This window comes from Cyprinodon variegatus, unplaced genomic scaffold, assembly GCF_000732505.1.
Source record: "Cyprinodon variegatus isolate N-32 unplaced genomic scaffold, C_variegatus-1.0 Scaffold205, whole genome shotgun sequence".
NCBI lineage: Eukaryota > Metazoa > Chordata > Actinopteri > Cyprinodontiformes > Cyprinodontidae > Cyprinodon > Cyprinodon variegatus.
Window position 1 is genome coordinate 836,782 of NW_015150658.1, and position 24,933 is coordinate 861,714.

General features: G+C 38.0%; 1 protein-coding gene across 1 annotated transcript; it reads left to right on the forward strand.

Moving 5' to 3' along the window:
- The first annotated feature begins 1,096 nt into the window (after nt 1–1,096).
- LOC107088073 (ribosomal protein S6 kinase alpha-1-like) lies at nt 1,097–20,891 on the forward strand. Its single transcript, XM_015380009.1, has 21 exons — nt 1,097–1,589; nt 5,805–5,921; nt 6,022–6,103; nt 7,285–7,365; nt 7,484–7,563; nt 7,699–7,805; nt 11,160–11,197; nt 12,912–13,054; nt 13,142–13,212; nt 13,315–13,403; nt 13,536–13,600; nt 13,678–13,780; nt 13,870–14,000; nt 15,176–15,301; nt 15,456–15,545; nt 15,616–15,774; nt 17,916–18,077; nt 18,183–18,259; nt 18,347–18,464; nt 18,549–18,686; nt 19,191–20,891. Exons 1-21 carry the CDS (start codon nt 1,389–1,391, stop codon nt 19,311–19,313), a joined length of 2,301 nt encoding a protein of 766 aa, XP_015235495.1. The 5' UTR covers nt 1,097–1,388; the 3' UTR covers nt 19,314–20,891.
- Nucleotides 20,892–24,933: the final 4,042 nt, after the last annotated feature.

The following is a 24,933-nucleotide window of genomic DNA, read 5'->3' on the forward strand; positions in this document are numbered from 1 at the left end:
CATTTTGCACAGAAAACAGATTAAATACATTATTCCTTTGTAGGTTTTATTGCAGTTTCTTTCTTTTGTACCTCATTAAGGGTGCAATAAAACAAAGATCACATTAAAACAGATTTTTATTGTTTGTTTTTAAATCCTGGTTGTCTCTTAAGTCTGAAAAGACATGTTGCTCCTATATGTTTTACTTAGAAGTACAACATGCTTTCCCTAATTTTCCAGTGGCGCTTTGCATCTGCTGAAACTGCTAACAAAACCAATAGCTTCAATTTCTGCACTGGATCGGGAAGCAAACGGGCGTGAACACATTTCATAGAGAATCTATTGGTCAATATCAAGAGGAAGATGAGACATCAGGCCCAATATTGCAGACCAGCTACAGCAAAGCAGGCTGGCTTCCTGAACACCTCAGCAGAACCACAAGCACTGATGCGATAACATGCAAAATGAGTTCTGATCATTAAAAGCGTCTGCTGAACAGTACATGTACATTTAGCAGTTCCATATTTCTGTATTAAAAAATCTACTTATTACTATAAGATGTGTATAAGTAATGAATCTATATAATAAGCTTGAATATTTAAGTACATTAAATAAATGAACTTTTTAAATAAATGCCAGTTTTTTAAGATGTCTATGTTTTAGGAGCAATGATGAAAGCAGGGTAAGGAGGAGCTAAACGGTAAAGGAGAACTTAATAACTCAGAATATCTGTTTGTAGGGACTGGCTGAGCAGAAAGGAGGCAGGCTGTGAGCTCAGATCATCCTCTCTCTGCCAACTCCTACTTCTGTGTTGAATTGTGGGAAACGACAAAAAATTAAGCTTTTTGATCTAGGAGGTTATTAATAAACACTTCAAATTATATATTTAGCTTGGTCTGAAATTATATTTACAGACTATTTGCTTGTTTGTTGTTATCTACACTTTCCTCTAACTTGTTTGCCTCTCGGTCGCTCTGTTTGTGGTGAGATCTACCTCTTGTGCATTTTTTTGCTCTGTGTCTGTCTCTCTCTCTCTCTCTCAGTCACAGATGTTTGCGTTCCACAGGTTGGGTGCAGGACTCTGAGAATAAGAGCCAGTTCTTCCTTCCTGCTTGATTTAGTTGCAGCTTTTTTCAGCTGTGAGGGCAGAACGCTAATCAGGCCAAAACAGGCAGTAAGGCAGAAGAGGCGAGAAAAAGAAGAAGAAACACTTCTGAACATCATAGCAGGATGACCCCGCTACAGGAGAGTAGATAAAGACCAGAGGCAGAGAGAGATTTCTCCATTTTTACCTGCAGCCCGCAGTGTAAACCCTAACATGAGTGCACACAGGAGTCTGAAGTGCGCTTGTACTCTGAGAAGTTTACTGATGAGCTGTGTGAGTTAATGCAGTGTTTTCCGGGTTATGGATGAGGGCAGAGTTATACAACAGCTTGGAAAATGCTGAGATGGAAAAGGAGAAGAAAAAGTTCAAGCTAAGCCGCATGCTGTCCCTTTACCCGTTCAGAAAGAACAAGCCCCTGACTCACTGCAACAGCTGCAGGTCCACAGCTGCAGCTGGCAGCAGCGCCGGCACTGACTTTCCACCTGAACCCCGGAACGAGTGGACGGTAAAGTCATCACATCTTCTTTGAATTAACGCTTAGAGGATTCTGAATTGTTTTCGATGTGGGGTTCAAACGTGTCTTGGTGTTTGCTGTTATCAGTAGCTGATCAGGAACAAGGTGCAACTGAGTGCCTGCCGAGTTCAACCCACTCTGGTTTCCTGTTGTCAAATACATTTCAGGCTGCAGTGGTCTCTAGCTGTGTTGTGGAAGGATGTTTTTTTTTAATCTTTAATGCTCAAAATGTTTAATAACTGTCTGAACATGGCTTTGATTCATATTTTATGTTTCAGGTCATGGATAATTAAATAACTTGTTATAAATAGGATCTGTGTCTATAGAAACAACCACTTTTCCACCTCCAGAGCATCTTCATAAGCTGCTGCTATTTGTTCCTGTCTTAGTTACTTTATTTATAACTACTTCCTCTTCCAGTAATTAAAAAGCAGTTCTATTTTGTTTCCACTTTCATTTCCAGTAAATACAGGCAAATATTAGATATTTTGATTTAAAAAAAAACTGTCGTAAAAAAGTTGGTCTAAGTTTCTGCTGCAGTTGAAAGTTGAATCTCTTTTCAATGATGATTTAACACATTGTGATAAATGTTTATCTTTTTCAATTTGATTGAACAAGGATAAACATTGATCTGGCTTATATCTTGTAAAAACTAAATGATTTTGTCAGAAAAATGCATCTTTACATGAGAGCAATTAGAACATTTTTAAACAGAACAATGTCCTCCTTCCATGCAATGTGCATTTAAAGCACTCTGTAATTGGTTGGGGATTCTTTTGCACAAATTACTGCATCAATGAGGTGTGGCATGAAGATGATCAGCCTGAAGTTCTACTGAGCTGCTCATATTTTCTGGTGGAAAATAAAAAGCATACCTGTAAAGATTATCAGCTGAAGGAAGTGGGTAGCTCTCTAAATTTTTCTGTTAAACGGCTTCACTGACTGAGCTGGATAAAACCCAGCTGACCAACACCAGCAGATGCTGGGATTCTCACCACTGACTGTGGAAACTTCACACTGAACCCCAAGCAGCTTAGATCACGTGCCTCTCCACTCTTCCTTTAGATGTTATTTGACTGATATCTAAATAAGTGGCTTAACACATACAATCCATAGCTGCAACTAATGTTTTGCATACATCAATGTCTAATGACTTTTAGTGCTCGGACTCCAGGTCCAGACCAGACCTTTTGATCTCTTCTGTTGGATTTGGGTCATAATCCTCTCAAGGCTTTCCATGTTCCTTTTGCTCCTTTATTTTTTACTACACCTCTTTCTACCTCTTGTCTTACAATCATATTTAGGGATGTCCTGATCCAATATTTATATCAAAAATCAGTCAGATTAGGGTTGAAACAGTTAATCGAATTAATTGATTATTGAAATAATTGTCAACTAATTTAGTAGTATTTGTTAACTGGAGTATAGAGACTGTAAAATATGCCTTTAGCTGATAGAGCGACCCAATTAGAGCAGTAATTCTACCAAAATTGTAAAAAAGAATATTAACATTTTGCATTTAAGATAACAAAAAAATTTTTTTGTCAGTCAATATCCTCTAATCAGAACTCCTCAAGTGAAAAAGAGTTTTATTTTAACTAGTTTAATTTTGTAAAAAAAAAAAAATAATTAAATTATTTAAGAAACCTTTAGCTTTCTGAATTTTAATAGATTAATCAAAAAATAATCAACAGTTTAAAAAAAATATATCTGAATTTAGAATATATCAACCAGCATCTGAAATCTAGGATAAAGGAATCCTGCTTCTATTTATAGTTCATGTAACCGGTTGATTAATAGTGAATGATTCAGCTGTTCTCTTACCTATTGTTGTTGACTGTTGTTTGACAACAGTGTTGCCTAAACGGCTCTTTACTTAGATTGCCCGCTACAAAAGGAACCATGTACATTAGGGGTGGAACGATTCACAAAATCCACGGTTCTGTTCGATTCACGGTTTCGTGGTCACGGTTTTCGGTTCGGTTTGATTCGGTATATGTTGATTGTTACACCGAAATCCCATAAAAATTTATGAAATTAATTAAAAAATCCCCCCAAAAATAATGGATTGTAATTATTTTTAATGATCCGTGGAAACCCTAGATCATTTCCGTATGTTTTGCTGCTTTGAATTTAATCATCTCGCGCATGCTCTCTACTATCTCCAAGGAACTCAGAGGGGAGCGGACGGGAGCCACAGTGGGGGCTGTAGGCTTTGCTTTGAGCAGCCGGTCTGGAGCGCAGCGGGGCGGAGCGGGGGTTGCTGACGGAGTATGTGGGATTTCGGGGTTAGTTGTTGGTCATTTTGCTGTTAGCATAAACAAAACGTGTTGCACAATGCTTGCACGCTGTTGCACTTTTATCCATAACTTTCTTTCCGCCGTCATCGTAGGTCACTCTAAATGCAACACAGTCTCATGGGAAAATGTACCCCCACTACGTTGGTCCACACTGCAAAACGTAGTGGAGGTACATTAATGGCCATTTTTTTGTGGCACTGTTACATTTCTTCTGCCTATACGCTTTCTATTGTTTTACGTCCTAGTGGTCCCATACAGCAGACCTATAAAGTGCTGCTGGCGCGTCTTCCAACTCGCCAGTCCGACACAATTCTCTACAATTTTTTCTCCTACTACACCCGGCTAAGCTGCTTCGCTTCTTCTTCTTCTTGTTTACTACTGGTGGTTGGCTTTGGTTGCAGTACCGCCACCTTCTGCTCTGGAGTGTAAATGCTTCGCTTATGAGAAAAAGGAGCAGCGCATGAACCGAACGAAACACACACGAATCGAACCGAGACAGTCAAAACCGAAAGGTTCGGACGGTTTTCATAAATCGTCCCATCCCTAATGTACATATGTATGGTTTATGTTGATAGAGAATGTGGTTGATACTTAAAGCTGCAATATATGTAACCTATCAGAAATGAAAATGTTGTATCTGGGCATCCCTACTTGATATGCCTGTGGAGACCTCGCTTCTTTGAAATGAACCTTTTGTGCTTTATTCTCCTTGCCTTCCGGATAATATCAGCTTTGCAGTTTTTCCCATTATTGTTTAGGCCACAGAATAGCCTTTCTGTATTAAAATATTGAATGTGCAATTAATTCCATATCCGATATATTCACAATTTAACAAAACTCAAATCGCGAGTCAGGAAAATGTTGGTCCATTTTACAGGAGTAAGATACTTGTTTTCTCACTCCAGCCCTTCAGGTGGCAGAAATGTGCTTAGTGATGCTGCAACCCTAGAAGGAAAGAGAGCTGCAGCTAGCACACAGATCTATACAGTTAATAGAAGAAAGCACTTTTTCAAGTAACGGTAAAGTCCTGCAACAATAGACTTAGACAAGCAACCTATGAGGTCATGAAAACAATGAGACCTTGGAGTGCATAATCTTCATGCATGTTAATGCAAATGAAAATTAAAATCATAGTTCCAATTTTGGTTAAAATAATTGCAATGTTATTTTTGGTGAAACTCTTAACCCCTACTTTTCATTAATTTATAATCAAAAAGCAGAATTAAATACCTGAGATATAGACCTGTGTTACAAATCTCTGTGTTTTACTTGTTAAACTCAATTAATTGATTTACACACTTGTGCATTTAATACTTGTTAGTTTTTAATCTTACAGGGAAGAAAAAAGGTTAATTCTGCATGTTTCCTGGTTGTAGATCTTGTATATTTGACCTAAAGCTGAAAGGGCTTGCACTCAAAGAGAAAAGAAATAAAGAAAATAAATGGTTTCTGCCTTTGATGCTTTGGTTTTCTGTTGCTGTTTAGTCGAGGCTCCTCCACCCAGTGTTAGACCTGCCTTTAAAAGCCCTTGATCGAAAAGTTGAAGCCGAGGTTAAGCAGCTTGTGACAGAAAACAAACAGCGAACCACAACCGTTCCCTTTTCGCAATCGACAGTGTACTTCCATTTAGTATCACAGGCCCCATAATTTCCAGAAAGATGCAGCATCACAATGATGAGAAGCCATCGAGGTGTAATCTGTCACACTTGCACGAATTTCTCTCTATTTACCACCACTTCCTCTTTCTGAGCAGTTATATTTTAATGCAGGTCTATTTGCACCAGACGACACTTTTACGTGGAAACATAGAACACACTTTCATGTTAGAAAAATAGAATCTTGTAGTTGTTGTCGCCGTTTGGAAGGCAGACTGATTTCCTGATCTCCTGGACTTTTCTCTCTTTAGGAAGATGGAGATATTAAGGAGATCAACATCACCCATGTGGTCAAAGAGGGCTCGGAGAAAGCGGACGCCTCTCAGTTTGAGCTGCTCAAGGTGTTGGGACAGGGATCTTTTGGCAAGGTAACATCTTTCCCTCCATGTTCCTCTTTGTTGCCCCATTGTGTTACTTTGCTTATATTAAATGTAATGTATTTTAAAAAATTTTTTGCTTTGTTTTTAGGTGTTCCTTGTTCGAAAGGTGACCCCTCCAGATACCAACCAGCTGTATGCTATGAAGGTCCTGAAGAAGGCAACTCTTAAAGGTGCAGAAATTTTAGCTTTTTTGTCTTAGTTTTTATGTTAATCTTTTCACAGAGCTGTACTTTCCCAGGCTACAGGAAAAGCTTTTGCTTTGGCTTCAGTTTGATTTTTTTTTTTTTCTTGCTGTTGTGGTTTTTAGCCACATTTTCTTGTTAAAGTGTTTCTGCTTTCCTGTTAGTCAAAAGCCGCTACAAACAGCGGTATCTGAGCAAAGACCACCACCCCTGTGCCCCGCCCACACCAGCTCTCAGTGGGTTTTTTGCCTCTCATTCACAGGTGGTGTGGTCTCACCAGTTTGATAAACAACGGGCACAGAAAATGGCAATTTTTTTGTGAATTTCACAAATCTGCAGTGAATTTTGTTCCTGGCTTCAGACAAAATACTGATCAATGAAAGTTAGAACCACATGTTTACACACTGTTAAGAAAGACGTGGTACTTTTTTTCCCCTCAAGTTCTAAATCAAACCTAAGGTTTTATGTTTTTGGTCAAAACTGCAAACCCCCCCCCAAAAAACTGCTTGCAAGGATTTTTTCTTTTTTTTTTTTACTGACTTTATTTAGAACTTTATTTTTAACTTTAACAGCTCATGATGAACCTGACATCCTTTTCATAACTCATAAATAAAAGTGCATACAATGTTGTCATCCAGATGAAGAGATCGGAAAACACACCAGTACACTAACCAACCAAATCCAAAGCTCATCAGTTTTCTTTTTTTAGAAGGCATGAAGCAAACAGTGAAACCTGGTGGTGAAGTTGCAAATTGAAGGCGACTGAAATGCTTTTAATTTGCATTCAAAGACACAAAGGACTGACTTTCTTTTGAGCCTCTTGTTTAAATAGATTTCATCTTTCTGTCCTCATTAAAATATTCTACAAGAGCTACAACATTATTTGAATTTACAGATAAAAGGTCCAGGGCTGCGGTATGAAAATAACAAGGGTTATTCCCCACTGATTGGATACCACAGCATCTGTTTAACATTAGATGCTCAATTAATGCAGAAAGCTAAAGGAAGACCTAAAGCTAAGACTGCTGATCAGGTTTCCAACTCTTATGAATTTGTTTTTTGTAAACTTCTAAATCAAACCTGAAAGATGATTTTTTTTTTATTTTTGTACAGCATTAAATTCAACAGCATGAAATTTATGTAAGCATTAAAACTCTTCTCCCTTTCAGTAAGAGACCGTGTGAGGACCAAGATGGAGAGGAACATCCTAGCAGATGTCAATCACCCATTTGTTGTCAAGCTGCACTACGGTGAGCTGAACCAAAGTCGCTGCATTTTTCGAACCGAGAATTTATTGGTTATTTGAGCTCCGAAGTCTTAATTCTTTGTTTTTAATTTTTTTCTTCCATTAAATCTGTTCTTTAACAGCATTCCAGACTGAAGGGAAGTTGTACCTGATCTTGGACTTTCTCCGAGGGGGGGATCTTTTCACCAGACTTTCTAAAGAGGTGAAGGAAGCTTGTGAATTCCTTCTTAAATCATTATTTGTTTATCTTACTAGCTGATTCGCCTGGGGTGTTTCTCTTTTTACGATTTCTATCTCTTCCTCTCTCGTGAAATTCTACTTTTCTCATCCCTTCCAGGTGATGTTCACAGAGGAGGACGTGAAGTTTTATCTGGCGGAGCTTGCACTAGGACTGGACCACCTGCACAGCTTGGGCATCATTTACAGAGATCTCAAACCTGAAAAGTAAGAGAAGAATCATACTTTATGTAACCACAGTGATGACAATTATAAAATGGATTATTTAATGAAGCAAGAAACACTTAACAACAAAGAGGCAAGAAAATCCTGCACACAAAAAGAAAAAATTCAAAATATATGTAGGTCTAAATAAATACAAAAACTGCCAAGTTTTCTATTAAATTAAGCTTAAGCACAGAAACTATTGCAGAGGTCTTAGTAGGGGTGTAAATCACACTCATCATGGCGATTCGATACAACGATTTGATTATTTTCGATACTCAAGACTACACCACAATATGATTCGATTCGATTAATTGGTTAATTTTTTATTTTTTTACCTTACAGGCTAGAAAATGTTTCATATTTGAAATAAATCAATGAAAGCTGTAATATCGTTATGCATTTTATTTCAGAAACAACAGCACATAACAGAAGTAGCAAAGTTGTACTCCACCTAGGAAAACCTCATTTACTTATGGAACCCAAAATACTTCCACACAAATGACTTGAACCCGCGAGGGGTGTGTAAGTCATCTTCATTTTCCTCCGCCATGTCTGTCTTGACTACTATTTACGCGAGTGTGTGTGCAACGGAAAGAGTTTAGTGGCTAAAGGAAGCGAGGTAGGAGGGCAAAATAGGTTTAGCGCCACCGCAGCACGGGAGTCAGAATTATGTCCAGGAGCAAATAGATAAAAATAGAAAAAAAAACATGAATCAATACTCTTGCTGATGTGGCGATGCATCAGATCGTTGGCTGTTGGATTGATGCATCACTACTAAATGATTATTATTTACACTCCTAGGTCTTAGGCATTTTATCTTCTTTGTCGAATCAGAAACTTAACCTTTTATCGCTTTCATACATGGCATTGTAAGAAGTGGTACTCCTTCCTTTTAATTCTGTATTTAGCATCTTATGAAAATGAATCGATAACAGTTTTTCCCACATTACTTTAGTTACATACTTGCCAGAAGAAAGTATTTAGTGATCTATTAAAAGTGTAAGAGATCCTGACAAACATTTTATTCAATAGTTCAATCAGTTTTTATCAGATACAAGGAAGATGCTGATCTTTACATAAGATAAAAACACGATGCAATAAAAACATATGTGGAAACAAACAAGACTGCATGACACAAAAATGTTTGATCAACAGGCAATGCTTTAAATTAATGAGTCAATGTTTCAATAAGAAAGAGATGGACAGAAATTTTTGTGAAGCTCATATTCTGAAATTCTCTTCAGAATCAAAACTGGGATCACAAATATTAAAGGAAAATGTATATAGAAAAAAAATGATAAAACTGAAGACAACTAAAATCAGCAGATTTTAAACCAGTAAAATACATAAAGTTTTTAATAAGTGATTAAAAGTACAGGAAAATATAAAGTATTTTACATCAATATGAGAAAGAGTTTCTGAGAAAAAAGACCTTTTAACTTTGCATATCCCTGATCTTCCAATTTCCAGAAACCCATGGATGAAACCATTGAACCACTGATGAAAAAAAATAGAATATCCAAATATTCTATAGTCCTGCATCAGAAGCTGTGCTACCATAGTTCAAACTTGCAGTACTGATATATCCAGTTGAATGCCAGGGTTACCTCTGTTCACTGATGTCTTTATCAGGCCCTACACTATTATGCCACCCTCGTTTGTTTGAGTTTAATGATATAGAGCAGAGGTCACGGATTAGCGGACCTCGGTCCGGATCCGGACCCACCTGCTCACTAATCCTGACTCAACCTGATTTAAAACATTAATAAATTACCTCATGTTGTCCGACAACAGTGTGTAACTTGACTTGCGCCGTTTCTCCTGTTTGTACAGTAAAGCCCTTCGGGACCAGGCTGCACATGATGCCAATTAGCCAATGAGCTGTCAGTCTGGGTTGTTGCCGCTAGCTACTTTTAGACACAGCAGGCAAACCTGTGGAAGTGTGAAGTGTGGTGAACTGGTGACAGAAAAGTGAAATGGTGTGCTCAAAGATGACCCTGCACATTTTGAGTACGTGTGTCTCAACCTGCTGCTGTAAAGCAGTATTCTCCGCTATGAGCATAATTAAAAATAAATATTGATCCAGGCTCACGAATGAGCACCTTGATTTGTGCTTTAGAATGGCTTTGTCGCCATTCAGACCCAGATTTAAAAGCCTGCAGGGCAGCCTGAAGCCCACTAAAGCCATAAAAATGAAAGAAAAAACAAAACAAACGGTCAGTTCAGGTGTTTTATAAAATATGTGAAACTGAGCGATCGTTGTTCTCTACTTCAAAAAACACTTTAGATTTTAAAATGGAAAAATGTTCTTATATATATAATTTATTTAAAAACTCTGTGTAACATGGATGCATAAAAACATAATTTTATTTCAGTGTTAAAATCTGCTAAAGTGTGTAACAGATTATAATTTTCTTTTTTCCGACCCCGCTGGTTTTTATTTGGTTTCCCCTGATATAATGCCATTTAAAATCTAATTTATTCCATTTAATTACTTTATCTTTAATGTACTTTTATTTAACCTGCTATGATACCTGAGTTCCACCAAGCGACGTTAATAAAGGGACATTCGTTCTTGTATTCCTATCAGACATTACATTTTTCAAGTCAAATACAGTAAGAAATCATGGTACTGCTGGGATATTTTCTGCTTAAATCTCCCATAACCATTGGTTAACTGCTCAGCCTAATGGATATTTCTGCAGGCAGCCTCTCTGATCTTTGAAGGAGAAGGGGAAAAAATAGATGAAGTGAAATAACCCTTAATGAAAATGAATCTCACATTTGGCACCGTTCAAATAATTTTTGCCCTGGTATGGTCTAATCATTATGACAGGTGGATTTCCTCTCCTACGTCGTTGGTCCTTACCGTCATTAACCTACCTTACATAGCCCATCTGTGTGTGAGTGTGTGCATGAATGGGTGAATGACTGAATGTAGTTTAAAGCATTTTGGTCAAGTCCTCTGACTTGAAAAAGCGCTATATGGGCCATTTACCCCATCTGAGACCTGGCATGAGATTTATGGACATCCAACACTTCGTGCCTAATATATACATCTCAAATAGAGAATAAAAAGGTCACTCTGGACACTCTTTCCACCATATGAATGTTTGACAGATCAGTGCATAGATTTCTTCTTCATAGAATTCTTGTTGAGCTTTTAAGATGTGCGTTGCTGGCTCCTCCTGGAGTTTTTTCTTTGCTCTTTTTCTCCTAAAAGCAGCTGCTGATAGCAGCTGCTGATAGACACCATAAGGAAACGTTATTCCAGAGAGTTGACTGTGATCTTTGCTCATCCTGAATATCCTAATGCTCATTTTAATTCTTCATACTCTGTCTTGTTTTCCTCAGCATCCTTCTGGATGAGGAGGGGCATATCAAACTCACAGGTAAGCCTTTCAATTCCTCCTTCACCTGTCAGAGTTTAATTAGAGCAAACCCTTTTTAGCCTTCAGCACAGCGTCAGTCTTATCTTTATGTAAACCTAACATTACATTACATTTTATCTTATAGCCAGTATGAGTTCTGATGTCACTGAAGGAAAGACGACTTTAGGATGCTTTAAAGACGAGATGTACAAGTTCATGTCTATAAAGTAGAAGATAAATGAAAAGTCTTATTTCATTGAAAAACTGAAAGGCTTCTACGTGATTATTACATAACAGCAACTGTTGAAAATGAAATTACATGCTGATAATTAAAAACCCAAATTTTATTTTGTCAATTAGAAATCAATCAGAATTTTTTACTTTTGAACTAAACTCAGCAGGACGTGTTTGACACCCAAAAGGAATGAGCCATAAACGCTCGGCCTGAGCGTCCTACTGGAAAGTTAGATGGAAGGAAAAACTAAGAAAATGCTTCACAAGGACAAGTTATAAACTATTGAGAGGATTATAAAGTAAAGCCTATTGCTACATTCAGGCCGCAATCGCTGGAAGCAGCAAAAACGCACGTACAGCTTCATGTTTGATGCTTGTACAAGTTAAGGTCTGACGCGCAGCTGCAGCATCTATATGTTGCTCTAGCTGTGTAGTCAAAAAGTGGGTCTGATGCGCGTCAGGCGGAGGTACCCTATCCTTTCTTTGCCTGTAACAATGGTGGATGAAATCCAAAGTGTTGCTTGGTTTATTTTAATGAATAATGCAACGTTCAGGCCGCAAGCACTGGAAGCAGCAAAAAAGCTTCTGCTGCTTAATTTTTTTATGTTTGTCCACATTAAGGTCTGACGTCCAGTGAAGTGCATCAAAATGAATCTGATGCTTCTGCTGCTCCTGTGTTCAGTGGCAGAGAGCGGTTTTGCTATATTTGCTGTGATCAGTGGGTATAAAGTAGTTTTAATATGTTTTTAAGTGAGAAAGTCCACCTGAAAACATTGTCTGTGCAGTCAGACAAGACTGGAAGGTGTTTTTTTATGTACGTAATCCAAACTGTGGGCACCAGAATAATAAAGGCAAACATATTTTGCCGGCAGGTTTCAACATTTTAAGTTAATTTAGGCGTTAATAAACTGTTTCAGAGGAGTGTTCATAGCTCTCTGCATCAACGCTGTGCCTGTCTCCCTGCCAGCTCCCAGATCAGCTTCTCTGATTGGTTGATGTGGTGCGATGAAACAGCAAAAATTAAATTTTTCCAACTCCAGCACCTGCTGCTTTGGTAGCTTTTCGCGCTTCAGATGCTCGGAAGCTTATGAGGCGCTTCTAGGACCTTTTGCTGCGCCTGGATGCATGTCAACCTTTGACTTTGCATGTAAACTAGCTTCTGCTGTATCTAGTGCATGCAGGATGAACGTAGCATATTGGTTTCGGGCAGGTTCACAAGGCAAGTCCTCTATTCAAATTGGAAATAAAGGTCCTACTCAGCACATCTAATCTCTGGCTTTTCTTCTCCTGCTGAGCTTTTTTTTTTGTAATTTGTTTTCTTTAGGTACTGTTAACCTTCCTAAATCCCAAAAAAACTAATTTTAAACTAAAGAACACAGTATCATGGTGCCTAATTGGGCATAAATCATTTTGACCTAAACGCCGCAGAAAATCTGAGACTTATTATAAAGAGGAAGATAAGAGACACTGTTTAAAAGTTTTCTTTTGTTGTGTATTTCAGATTTCGGCTTGTGCAAGGAAGCCATTGATCATGAGAAGAAGGCCTATTCATTCTGTGGTACTGTAGAATACATGGCTCCTGAGGTTGTAAACAGACAGGGTCACACCCACAGTGCCGACTGGTGGTCGTTCGGGGTCCTCATGGTGAGAAGATTGAAAGAAATGATAGTTATTCTGTATACTGAATCTTAACCATGTATTCATCCATACTGACTAAGTTTCCTTTGCTAGTTTGAGATGCTGACGGGATCGTTGCCATTTCAAGGGAAGGACCGCAAAGAGACGATGAATCTGATCCTAAAGTGAGTAACATCAGTGTGAACAAAATATCTGTTGTCTCATACTACCCCTGTGCCTTGGGTGCAGTGATTAAAGCCGTTTGCCGTATGCCGTATCCCCTGCAGGGCACGCCTAGGAATGCCTCAGTTCCTTAGTGCTGAAGCCCAGTCTCTGCTGAGGGCGTTGTTCAAGAGGAACCCTGCCAACAGACTTGGTTAGTAAAAAAAAAAAAAAAAAAATTATTTCTATCAAAGGCGGAATTTCTGACACAATTTTTGGAAAAGATTTATCTAGAGTCACGTTTGCTTGTTTTTGATTCTGCTTAATTATGCCGTCATGCTTGTAGGATCCTGTGCTGATGGTGCAGAGGAAATAAAGAGGCACGGTTTCTTCTCCACTATAGACTGGAATGTAAGTGTTGTTCTCCAGATGGTACTGAAGCATCAGCTGTACACTCAGGGGTCCTAAAAATTTTCCATGTTCCTCAGAAACTGTTCCGAAGGGAAGTCAAGCCGCCGTTCAGGCCGGCTGTAGCCCGTCCAGACGATACCTTCTACTTTGACTCAGAGTTTACTTCTCGCACACCCAAAGGTGAGACGTGAACCACTGAAATGTGGTGCTGCAGTTGGCCCACCTCCCATTTTGTCTTTATAACGCACATATTTATTACCATGTCCCAGACTCCCCTGGTGTCCCCCCGAGTGCTGGAGCTCATCAGCTGTTCAGAGGCTTCAGCTTTGTTGCATCGACTCTGTTGGAGGAGGAAGGTTTAGCAGAGCCGCCGCAGCCCCCACCACACCCAGTGGTCCAGGTCAGTAATAAGAACACGTCACTTATTGAGCATGCAAACAATGGGAAACACTGTAAGGGAAATGTGGGTAGAACGAGTGAAAGGCGTAGGTTTGTGTAAAAGTGGATCCCTCTGCAGGGATGCCAACATGCCTGGAGAACAGTTCTGTCCCAGATAGGGACAACAGAAATAAACATCTCTATATTTCACCTGAAGCAAATTTCACCCTCTGCTAACAAAATAGCAATTAAGCGAATTTACCTATCATCATTCTTTCTATTAACTTGCTGCTTACATGTTATCTTTAAAAAAAAAAAGAAAAACAGATCTTCATCTATTATTTAAAAACAGAGAATGATGATATGATATAATCTTAAATTGCATCCATGGCCATTATACACTATTTGCCTAATCACTGAAAAAGGAAACATAAAACAAACTTTTGAGATGTTTATTACAATAAATCTGCTCCATCTGTTGTGCAGCACCTCTGCTCAACAACAAATGGGAATAAGCCTTATGTCTTAATAAGCTTCATAATCCTCCTGTTTTTACTATAATCTCAGACTTTTTCCCCCTGTAATTGTAAAAACTGGTTGCATCAACTTGTTCATCAACAAGCTTAATTGCTGAAATAAGGTGATAAGAATATTCAAAGTCACCAAACAGTTTCTTAATCCAGCAGCTGCTTTAGTCTGTGTTCAGAATGAGAGTAAAATATACAGTAACTTCTAACCATTGATCTCTTTTACTTTTTTTTTGTTTTCTTAAAAAAAATGTGTGTATTTTATGTGTTTATTGTGATACAGCTGTTAGTGAATTACTGTGAAGTTAAAAAAAAGATGCTCTTTTTTTCAGTATTTTGCAGTGAGTCAATACTTTGTAGATTAACATGTTGATGCAAACCTATTGCATTCAAACCCGGTTTAAAAAACTCCCATAACAGGCACTGTAGCTCTGCAGTTTTTAAAATGCTGATCCTCCCATGCAGGAGAGGGTGAATTTGACCACAAGTGGGAAAAATATGTGTATTTTTCAAATTTTTAATGAATTATAATTAACTGCAGACAATAGATTTAGAGTAACAGCTGATGAAAACGACCTTCCTGAAATCCATCAATGATCAATGTCCTCTGCCGCTGTCGGTTCTGTTAGCCTGTCACTCCTGCTTCCAAGCTTCAACTTTCTCTCTGCAGCAGCTACATGGGAAAAACCTTCTGTTCAGTGACGGGTACATCCTCAAGGAGGACATAGGCATGGGCTCCTTTTCTGTCTGCAAGCGCTGTATTCACAAAGCCACCAACACAGAGTATGCTGTCAAGGTATGAACAGATCCAAGAAAAGAGACTGTTATTTTTATGGATAGCGAAGAGCTTTAGAACAAAACATCTGTGTCGGTTTTTGTTGTGTTTTGCTTTAAAGTGAAGAGAAAAAAATGTGACCAAAATAATCTCTACCTGTAAATGTTTATTCCAGGTGATTGACAAGACCAGCACAGATCCGTCGGAGGAAATTGAAATTCTGCTCAGATATGGACAGCACCCCAACATCATTACACTGAAGGATGTGAGTCTGCATCAACATCCGCCTGTCAGTAGAGAGCTTTCAGGTTTCTGAAGCCATGCTTCTGTTTAAGGTGTATGACAACGGGAAGCAGGTGTTCATGGTGACGGAGCTGATGCGCGGAGGAGAGCTGCTCGATCGGATCCTGAAGCAGAAGTTCTTTTCAGAGCGAGAGGCCAGCGCCGTGCTTCACACCATCACAAAGACTGTGGAGTACCTCCACTCACAGGGGGTGAGCGTTTGGATTAGTTTGCTTCAAAAGGAGGGATTTTTCATTCATCTATTGTAAATTGGGTGTTTTACCCTCTAAAACCTTTCTAACAAAACTGTTGTTTAAATGCATGATATTCATATTAAGTTCAAAATTAAAGCACCAATAATTATTCCAGCTAATGTTCTTTAAAGGAGCGCTGCACTGTTACATGATGCACGAAAACCCTTCTCTATGATGAGATCATTGAAAGTAGGGCTACAACTAATGATTATTTTGCAAATTGATTAATATGTCGTTTTTTTTTTTTTTCGATTAATCTATTAACAATCGGATAGCCCAAGGTTCCTTAAAGAAGATTTTTTTTTACAAAAATAAACCAGGTAAAAAAAAAAAAACGTTTCCACTAAAGGAGTTCTCGTTGCATATTGATGGACGAAAACCTTTTTTTTTTTATCTTAAATGCAAAATATTTAATTTTTTTTTACAATCTTTGTATAATTACTGCTCTAAGTGGGTTGCTTTGTCAGCTAAATGCCTGTTTTACAGTCTCTAATCTCAATTAATCGATTGCTAAATTAGTTGATGATTATTTCAATAATCAGTGAATCCGATAAATTTTTTCAGCCCTAATTTACAGGCAAATTTGACCTTCAAGTTATTATTGCTGCTGAGTTCAAGATTACATTTTACAGCTAAAGAAAACCCAAAATTCAGAAAAATGCATTTGTTCCACGAGAAAGAAACAAATATTTTTATTGGGTCCAAAAATGTTAATGAAGACTTCCCAAAAATGGTACTTGATTAAGAATAGCATTACTTTAAGATTACTTCACTCACAAAAAATTATAAAAATATTTGTTAACAGGCCAACTCAGTAAATGACTAATATACAATTTAATGGTCAGAGTACCTTTATGCCAAAGTTTTGGTATTTTCAAGACTAATATGCATTAAGAAAAGTCAACATTATAAAATTTAAAAAAACATCCAGACGAATTTTTCACTTACCAAATCATTTTTTTTTACATAAAACATAAGAAACCAATCCTTGCAATGAGAATGTTATAAATGTGTTAGGATAGGGTAAAGAACTCCTATTCACAATTTCTACTGTTTACTGTATTTTCTCCTGATTTCTGAATTACTCAAGTTATTCACAGGGGAGGGGTAAAGTCACCAGAACTTTGACACAAGTAGTAATAATTAACGTTAATATCATTCAAATAAAAGTAACAAATTAAGAAGGACAGCACAGTAGAATTATTCCTACTTAAGTAATGCAACAGGTAAATGTAACTAGTTACAACCCATGTCTGGTCAGGTCTCCTTTTGCATAAATTATTACATCAAACAAGCAGAGTTATGAGTTAATTTAAGTTTAAGTTTATTGGAGCACAGTGGGTCATCAGCAGCAGATGGTATCGCTCCTACTCAAATCATTGCTTATTTTAGGAACTTAACTGAAACTCAAGAATCTTCTATTTTATGCATCTCCACTCCCCATCCAGAATATGGATCTTGTTTTTATCTGAGCCTAAGGAAATCAGCACAGCTATGGTACCACATCTCTGTGTGGAACCTTTATGAAGCACAGGTCTTAGCCTTAATGTACACCTTGGGGATCTCAACAAAACTCTTCAGAAGTCTTTGCTTCACAAACTTCTTAAGGCTTCAGTTATCCCCATTGTCTGTGAATGTTTTTAGCCACACTTTTTCCTTCCACTAAGTTTTCTAGCTTACAGTAGTCTGTGAACAGCCAGCTTATTTAGTGATGACCTTTTATTATTTACCATCTTATACCTGAAGGGTCCAAAGGTCAGCTGCAGTATTTTTTAGTCAGCCAGCTTTCCCATGATTGTGTTTACTATAACAATTATAAACTACAAATAGTTTTTATCAATTCTTTTTTTTAACTTACAAGGAAACAGAATTTTGGGTTTCAATTAGCTTTAAGCCTAAAACATTGAAACCAATATAGATGCATCTTTAGAACATATCATTCCGTATGTAAAAAATCTCAACTTTTCTTGTTTTATTTTCTGAACTAAAGTACTGAAATAAATTAGTTCCTATATCACATTTCTGTCATTAACCCATCCGTCTGTCCTTTGCTGGTTTCCTCCACTTTTCTTTTTCTACTCTCCTCCTGTTTTTTGCAGGTTGTTCACAGAGACCTTAAGCCCAGCAACATCCTCTACGTCGACGAATCAGGAAATCCTGAGTCCATCAGGATCTGCGACTTTGGCTTTGCAAAGCAGCTGCGTGCCAACAACGGGCTGCTTATGACTCCATGCTACACTGCAAACTTTGTAGCTCCTGAGGTGAGCGGGTCACGAGTCCAAACTGTTGCACCCACGAGTCCAAACTGCTGCACCTGGATTGATGTTGATATCAAAATTGTAACGCATGGTAATCTGGGCTTGCAGGTGTTGAAGCGTCAAGGCTACGACGAAGGATGTGACATCTGGAGTCTTGGGGTGCTGCTGTACACCATGCTGGCTGGGTAAGTCATCAGCTGTGTCCGTATGCTTTGTCTTTTAATCACTATTCTTATTTACTCAATCCTCTCTATTCATTTTAATTCCATCAGCTTTACTCCGTTTGCCAACGGGCCTGAGGACACCCCTAACGAGATCCTGAACAGGATAGGAAACGGCCACTTCAGCCTGGCTGGAGGAAACTGGGACACCGTATCTGATGCTGCCAAGGTGGTGCAGACGTTTCCTCAAATATTTATTCATGCACTATTTTCCCTCATTCTCACGTTATTAATAATGTCTGGGTACTTCTAGGATCTTGTGTCCAAGATGCTTCATGTGGATCCCCATCAGAGACTCACTGCAAAGCAGGTCCTCAGACACCCCTGGATTGTCCAGAGGGACAAACTACCCAACAGTCAGCTCCCTCACCAGGACCTCAAACTGGTCAAGGTAACCAAACTCATCAGCAGTGGAACAGATTCTAATGTAATGTTTACATAATACCAAGAGCCTCATTTCCTAGATTAGTTTAAGTGACTTCTTGTCAATAGGATCATTTACTTTTTCCAAACTTTGGACTGCGCCTTGTAGTTTAAATGTATTTTTTGTATATTATTATTGCATTTGTTTGTTTTTAAACTTAGGAAAGACTTTAGTTATCTTTCATATGATGTTTGCGTTTCCTGGTTTTAACAGTTCTCCTAAGAGATTTGACGTAGCAATGACTTAGTTCGCTGTAATGTGAGCGAGGTATTATTAGTTGAAGGTTGTCGTTCAACTGTTTTATTTGTTTAACTACCTGCTTTGATCATGTTTTTATCTTTTCTTGCTTTTATTCTACTTTTACTTTTCTTAGATTTTCATGTAAAGCACGTTAAATTGTCCTTTCACTGAATTTTGCGATCCAAATAAACTTGCCTTACATTTAGAAAAATGGTCATCTCTGTTTTTCAGGGTGCAATGGCAGCCACCTACTCTGCCCTGAAGAACTCCCAGCCTCCTCCGGAGCTTAAACCCATTGAGAGCTCCTTCCTGGCCCAGCGGCGTGTCAAGAAGCTGCCCTCCACCTCCCTGTAGCGACTTAAAAGAAAAGAAAAAAACAGCCATCCCGCTGAATGGAGCCGGATCTTAAAACCACAGCTTTCCAGCTCCAGACCAGCCCAGTCAGCTTGCTCTGGGACGTAGCGTCCAGCCGCCAAAACCAGCCAAGGAACACTGACTGTGGTCCTGCACTCATCTTGTGACATCACGTTATTCCGCTCCGGCTATCGTCCTCCATGCGTGGGCTCCCCAGCTGCTGTGAGCCCCATACTTGGACCTGCTAAAGATCATGATGACGAGCGATGAGGACACTGCAAAGGGGATGCGTTGGGATGGGGTATTTAACAGCTGGGATGTATGGGTATTTTTTGGGGGGGGATGATGTGCGTTTGCATGACCTGCGGCAGAGTGGATGCAGCCGTGCTTTTGGTTGTGACGATGGACGTTTTCTCTCATTGCTGTAATTTGTTCCTGTTGCACGCTTGTCTGTTGGCCTGTTCAGTTGTCTGTTTTCCGTTTTTTTGAAGCTTTATATTCTGGTTGTGCTGCCAAATGGATGTGCACGGACAGCACAAAGCCACAGTATCGTCCAACTGCTGTAAAACCTTTTTTCTTTCTTTTTTTTTTTTTTTTCAATAAGCAGATTTAAGATGTTGATTTTGGGACTCTGGTTAAAACCGCAACATTGGGAATTCTGGGAAATGTTGTTTTTTGGGTTGATGTCAATCTATACCTGTGTTTAATTTTACATGCGTGAGTGAGTGCGAGTTGCATGACTTGCAGTGTGCGTCAGTTCTGTCTGCAGAGTCATTGGCATGGTGACGTGAAGATGTCATGTGGCTTCTTTGTTTCTGCTGCTCTCTTTCTCTGCTTGATTAAAGAAAAAAAAATCTGTTTGAGATGTCTACTATTTTTATGACTAAGACTAGTGAAATAGTTGGCTTTCTGTGAAAGAAAATCTGCCCAAGGAACAATGTGGCATGTTGAAATCTGTTCGATGCTTCGGTTTCTTGTTTATTCCACTGTGTTTCTTGAAAAATGCATATTGAAAGCTGTTTATTGTGTTGGCTGCTTTTGTTGTTGATTGTATTCTTTCTTTTTTCTGTCTCAAGAAAGGGATGATTTAAAATGGTGGAAGACATGCTGAGCAGATCATGGTAAACAAATGTTTTGGCCTACAGGTCTCTTCTTTTGCTGTAAGAATGTACGGAGACAAACCTGCACACTGCTGTCCTGATTTCACTGAGCATTTAAACACAACTGCCTGATAATGCCAAGCAGACCTTCCTTCCTCTTTTTTTTCAATTCATATTTTAATTTCATTCTGCTTCTTTCTGGTTTACACTTTCAACACAGCTGATCAGTGATCTTCTCTAGGATGTCGAGTTAAAATGTGATTCAGAAAGGACAGACCTGTATGGCGGAACAAACTAATAACAAGCTGTCTTACCTCAAAAGGGATCAATGTTCTATTTTGATTATTGTTTGGTGGCAAAACGTTCCCTCTTTTGACTGATGGTGTTAGGGAAAGATGTTATTGTATGATAAAGATGAAGATTTTTATATCTTATAATATTAAAAACTGAGTTGCTATGACAAACTGTGTAATGTTTTTCCTTTTATATCTTTAAAATCAATTGCCTCAAATAAAAAGATGGTACGTTTTCATTTTTTAAGAATAATGAAGGTTTCGATCTGCTCAAACTCTGCAACTGTACAAAGCCCCATGCTGGCCTTGGATTACTTGGAGAATTTTAATTCCCATGCTGACAACAAATAGAGAGGAAAACCTTGATATTATGAACCAGTTTATTAGGAAAATGGAAAAGGGGTTTTATTGTTCTTTATCACACCTAGATGTTTCAGATGATCTGATATAAGATAATAAAAGATATTTGGAGTAAAGTCAAAAAGCCCTTTAAAAAGCCTTCATTCGTTTAGGGAAGAAGTTACCTTATGAACCTATGTGAACGACTGAATAAAATTATATTATTATTTTGAAAGCTGAATTTCAGAAAATTAAAAAAGAAAATTATATGGTGAAAAAAGGTTCAAGCTGGTCTCCATTTTGTAAAATGATACTGCCAATTCATTACAATAAGGTAAAATTATTTAGGCCTTTTTTTTTTTGCTTGCTATTTTGATGATTAGTGCTTCAAGATACAGAAAAACAAATATTTGAATGTCATAAAGCAATATAATTGTGTTTTTGGTGTAGAAATGTTGCTTAAAAGCCATATTATGGCCCTATACAGTTATGAAAAAGACAGCTGACATGACCTTCAGAAGACATCCTTTACACCGGAAAAAAATCTAAATGTAGACAAGTCATTTTTTCTTAAAATAAGTGCATTTGTTCATGGATTGCAGAGGTAATAGAGACATTTTCCTAATGGAACAAGACAATTTACACTTAAAATAAGAACACACAATTTTTCTTATTTCAAGAGCATATCTTATTTTAAGAGTGAAAATACTCATTCCATTGGCAAACTTTCATCTACTTACTCAAATTAAGGGTAAATATACTTAATTTAAGAAATCTTTACTTATTTCTAAATCGTTTTTCCAGTGTAGTAGGAAGGTAAGTCTCAAAAAGCAATTTCTAAAGAAGTTGGTTATTCTGAGTGCTGTATCTGAACTGCACTGTATTCTAATAATAATAATTGAACTTCATTGATCTCAAACTGGAGAATTTTACCTCTGCATTTAAACTCTTTCCCTTGGAGAGCAGTGGGCTGCAATTGTGCGGCCCCCGGGGAGCAGTGTGGGGTTAAGGGTTTTTGTCAGGAACCCAGAGTGGAGTCTGTGGGGATCAAACCAGGTATTTGCAACCTTCTCAGAACACAAGCGCACTGCTCTAACCACTAAGCTAACACTCCCCTATAGCACTGTACATCAACAAAGCCTGATAACATAAAAAAAAGTGGAAAAATACACTGCAGTGGTGTAAATGTAGAGGAAGAAAAAGGTGCAATAAGAAGCCTTATTAGGATTCTTATTGGCTTCAAATATTTCACTCCTCATGTCAAGATACTCGGAACCAGAAGCAATGTCAGAGCAGTCTATCCCTGGCAAAAGAGAAAAACAGCTACAGTTGTTCAGAGACCCAATGTCTTCTTGAGGGATGAAAGAACATTTTGCCTTTTATATAAAAGGTGTCCGATTCTAGAGGAGGAGTGGAGAGGCTTACAGTAGATTTCTGTTGCTTTAAGTAGCAGATGTTCTGAGGTGCCATGTCATCTGTTTATCCATCATTCCAATGGGTTCTCTCAAGTCCTCAGGGAAAGCAGAACATGTTAGAGTACCTCATGCATCCTTTTACTGACAAGCTATGGAATAAGCTTGTCAAAAGCTACATTATCCAAAGAGGGAGTTGTTGCTCAGTGAGTCAAACGGATTACACTGGCTTTTATATAAACTTAAGGTAAACAACAATAAGATCCAAAATCTCCATCAAAAATACACGTTGATGCAGATGTTCGTTTTCCAGCATCTGCCCACACCTCCAATCTATGGGGAATTGCTAAGAGGAACCAGACCCAAAAAAGCCTATGATTCAGATATCCAAACAAGCTCAACTCCCAGTACCCCTTAGCAGAACCGGAGTTTGACCGTTTCTGTGATGCATTCCTGAAAAAGGTGGCTCAGCCATGCTACAGTAAATATGCACACACTTTGGAAATGTATGTATATATGGCTCTTTTTCTGCTTCCCCATTACACAACCACTTTGATTTGATAATGATAATGACAATTATAGATAATGAAATAAAGTAGAGCAGATGGATTATTAAATGTGGGAGTGACACAGGTTTTAAGGGCCTTAACTTAGATATTACTCTACAATGGGGAGGTGATGTAAACTTAGTTTTATAAACAGGTTTAAATACCTGCTGAGCACCTATTCACTGGGTCCTTTAGGGAAATTTGTTGCAGTAAGACATGACAAGTTGATCACCACAGGAAAATGTGAGACAGAGGGATGTACCGTGCAGATGAGGCAGAGGAACAGTGTGTACAGAAAGTCTGTAAAAAATGTTTTGTTGGTTTTTTTCACCATGAAAATATAATTTGTAGACGTAAACATAAAAAAGTCTATTGGGAGTGTTTAATGTGTCTGCATACCCCTTAGAAAGTCTGTAATTGAACCTCTGAGTTTGATATACAGTATTACATGCCTGTGTTTTGTGGAAGATGCACCTTGGTATAAGTGATGCTTTTGCTCTGCATCACACTGATAAAACCAAATCAGAATACTGCACATTCCCACCATATATATTTGTCTTGAAATGCTCTGAACTTCCACATCAATGGGTTTTTACACCATGTTTTTTTTCCCCACACTGTTTACATTTGATCACTGCTGCACTTTATGGATTTGCTGCTCATCGTTCATTTCACTGCTAAGCTGCTGCTCATTTACTCAGTGTATACAAACTGACAATAAAGTTTGTCTAAGTCTAAAGTCTTATAAGAAAAAAATGGCAAGCCGTATGTCTTTCCACATTTGGCCACTGGAGGGGGACGAAGGGTTGTATGCTTGTGTGCAGAAAATCCAGTACTCAAAAACTCTACAGTTGATTTTCAGCTCAGTTACCTTTAGTTTAGGAAGATCATGGCTCAGAGGGATAATTAAGCCGCCACCTTGCTTTCAGAAGTTGTTGGTTCTGCTATATCTTGATATACTACTGTATTGATTGATTTGCACTGCCAACTGTTTCTTCACAGTACCAATTGTTTACATATACATTTGCAATACCGTACTTTAAATGTAATATGCAATTACCTTCCACTGCATCTTAATTTAGATAGCTTCTGTCCAAACTTTATTTATTCATTTTGTAGTAAAAGCCATCTGTATATTATGCTATTGTACATAACTGTAAAAACCCTATTTATAGTAATATCCACCTGTATATTATATTCGGTACATATCCAGCTATAAATTTAGTTCATAACACTAGTTATCAATATATTATATTCATAGGACAAATCCATTAGTAAGAGTCTGTTTATAATGGTATTCATTTCTATATTTATTCAGTAGAAACTCATGTCCTGTATTTATGGAACCATTATTTATCCTGCATTTGCTGCTATTGCACTTCTGGTTAGACCTAAACTGCATTTCGTTGCCTTGTACCTGTGTAATGACAATAAAGTTAAATCTAATCTAATATACCCCTGAAAGACTGAAAGAACAGTCCTAAACTGTTCTTTCATAACAAGTATTAGAGACATGCACAATCAGTTAGCAGGACTGCTTGTTAGGAGCAAAATCAAATATTCTCTAATTAAACTCTTTAAAAAATTTAATTATTACAAAAGCACCTGAAATTATTCATTATTTGCTTGACTTTTTTGGTGACATTCATAACTTTGGAGTAACTTATCACTTTGGAGTGACTGTAACATTTATGGAATTAAGTAATTTATAATGAGGACTAGTAACTGAAATGTTTTGGAATTTACCCAAAGATTGGTAATATTTTGTACATAGAAGGGCTCATACTATATTATGTGTATCTGTGTATGTTAATATGTATAGGAAGTTGTGTGAGTGTGGGGGGGTGGCCATGTCTTTAATACCTGGTGGGGACAATTTCCTAGGAATATGCTAGGAAATTTTGGGGACTCATAGGTACTTGTGGGGA

Excerpts from the sequence above, each read along its gene's own strand:
- LOC107088073 (XM_015380009.1), top strand. The coding sequence starts at position 1,389 with ATGAGGGCAGAGTTATACAACAGCTTGGAAAATGCTGAGATGGAAAAG. Across the intron at positions 15,302-15,455 it reads ACACAGAGTATGCTGTCAAG|GTGATTGACAAGACCAGCAC; the intron begins GTATGAACAGAT and ends TGTTTATTCCAG. Across the intron at positions 15,775-17,915 it reads AGTACCTCCACTCACAGGGG|GTTGTTCACAGAGACCTTAA; the intron begins GTGAGCGTTTGG and ends TGTTTTTTGCAG.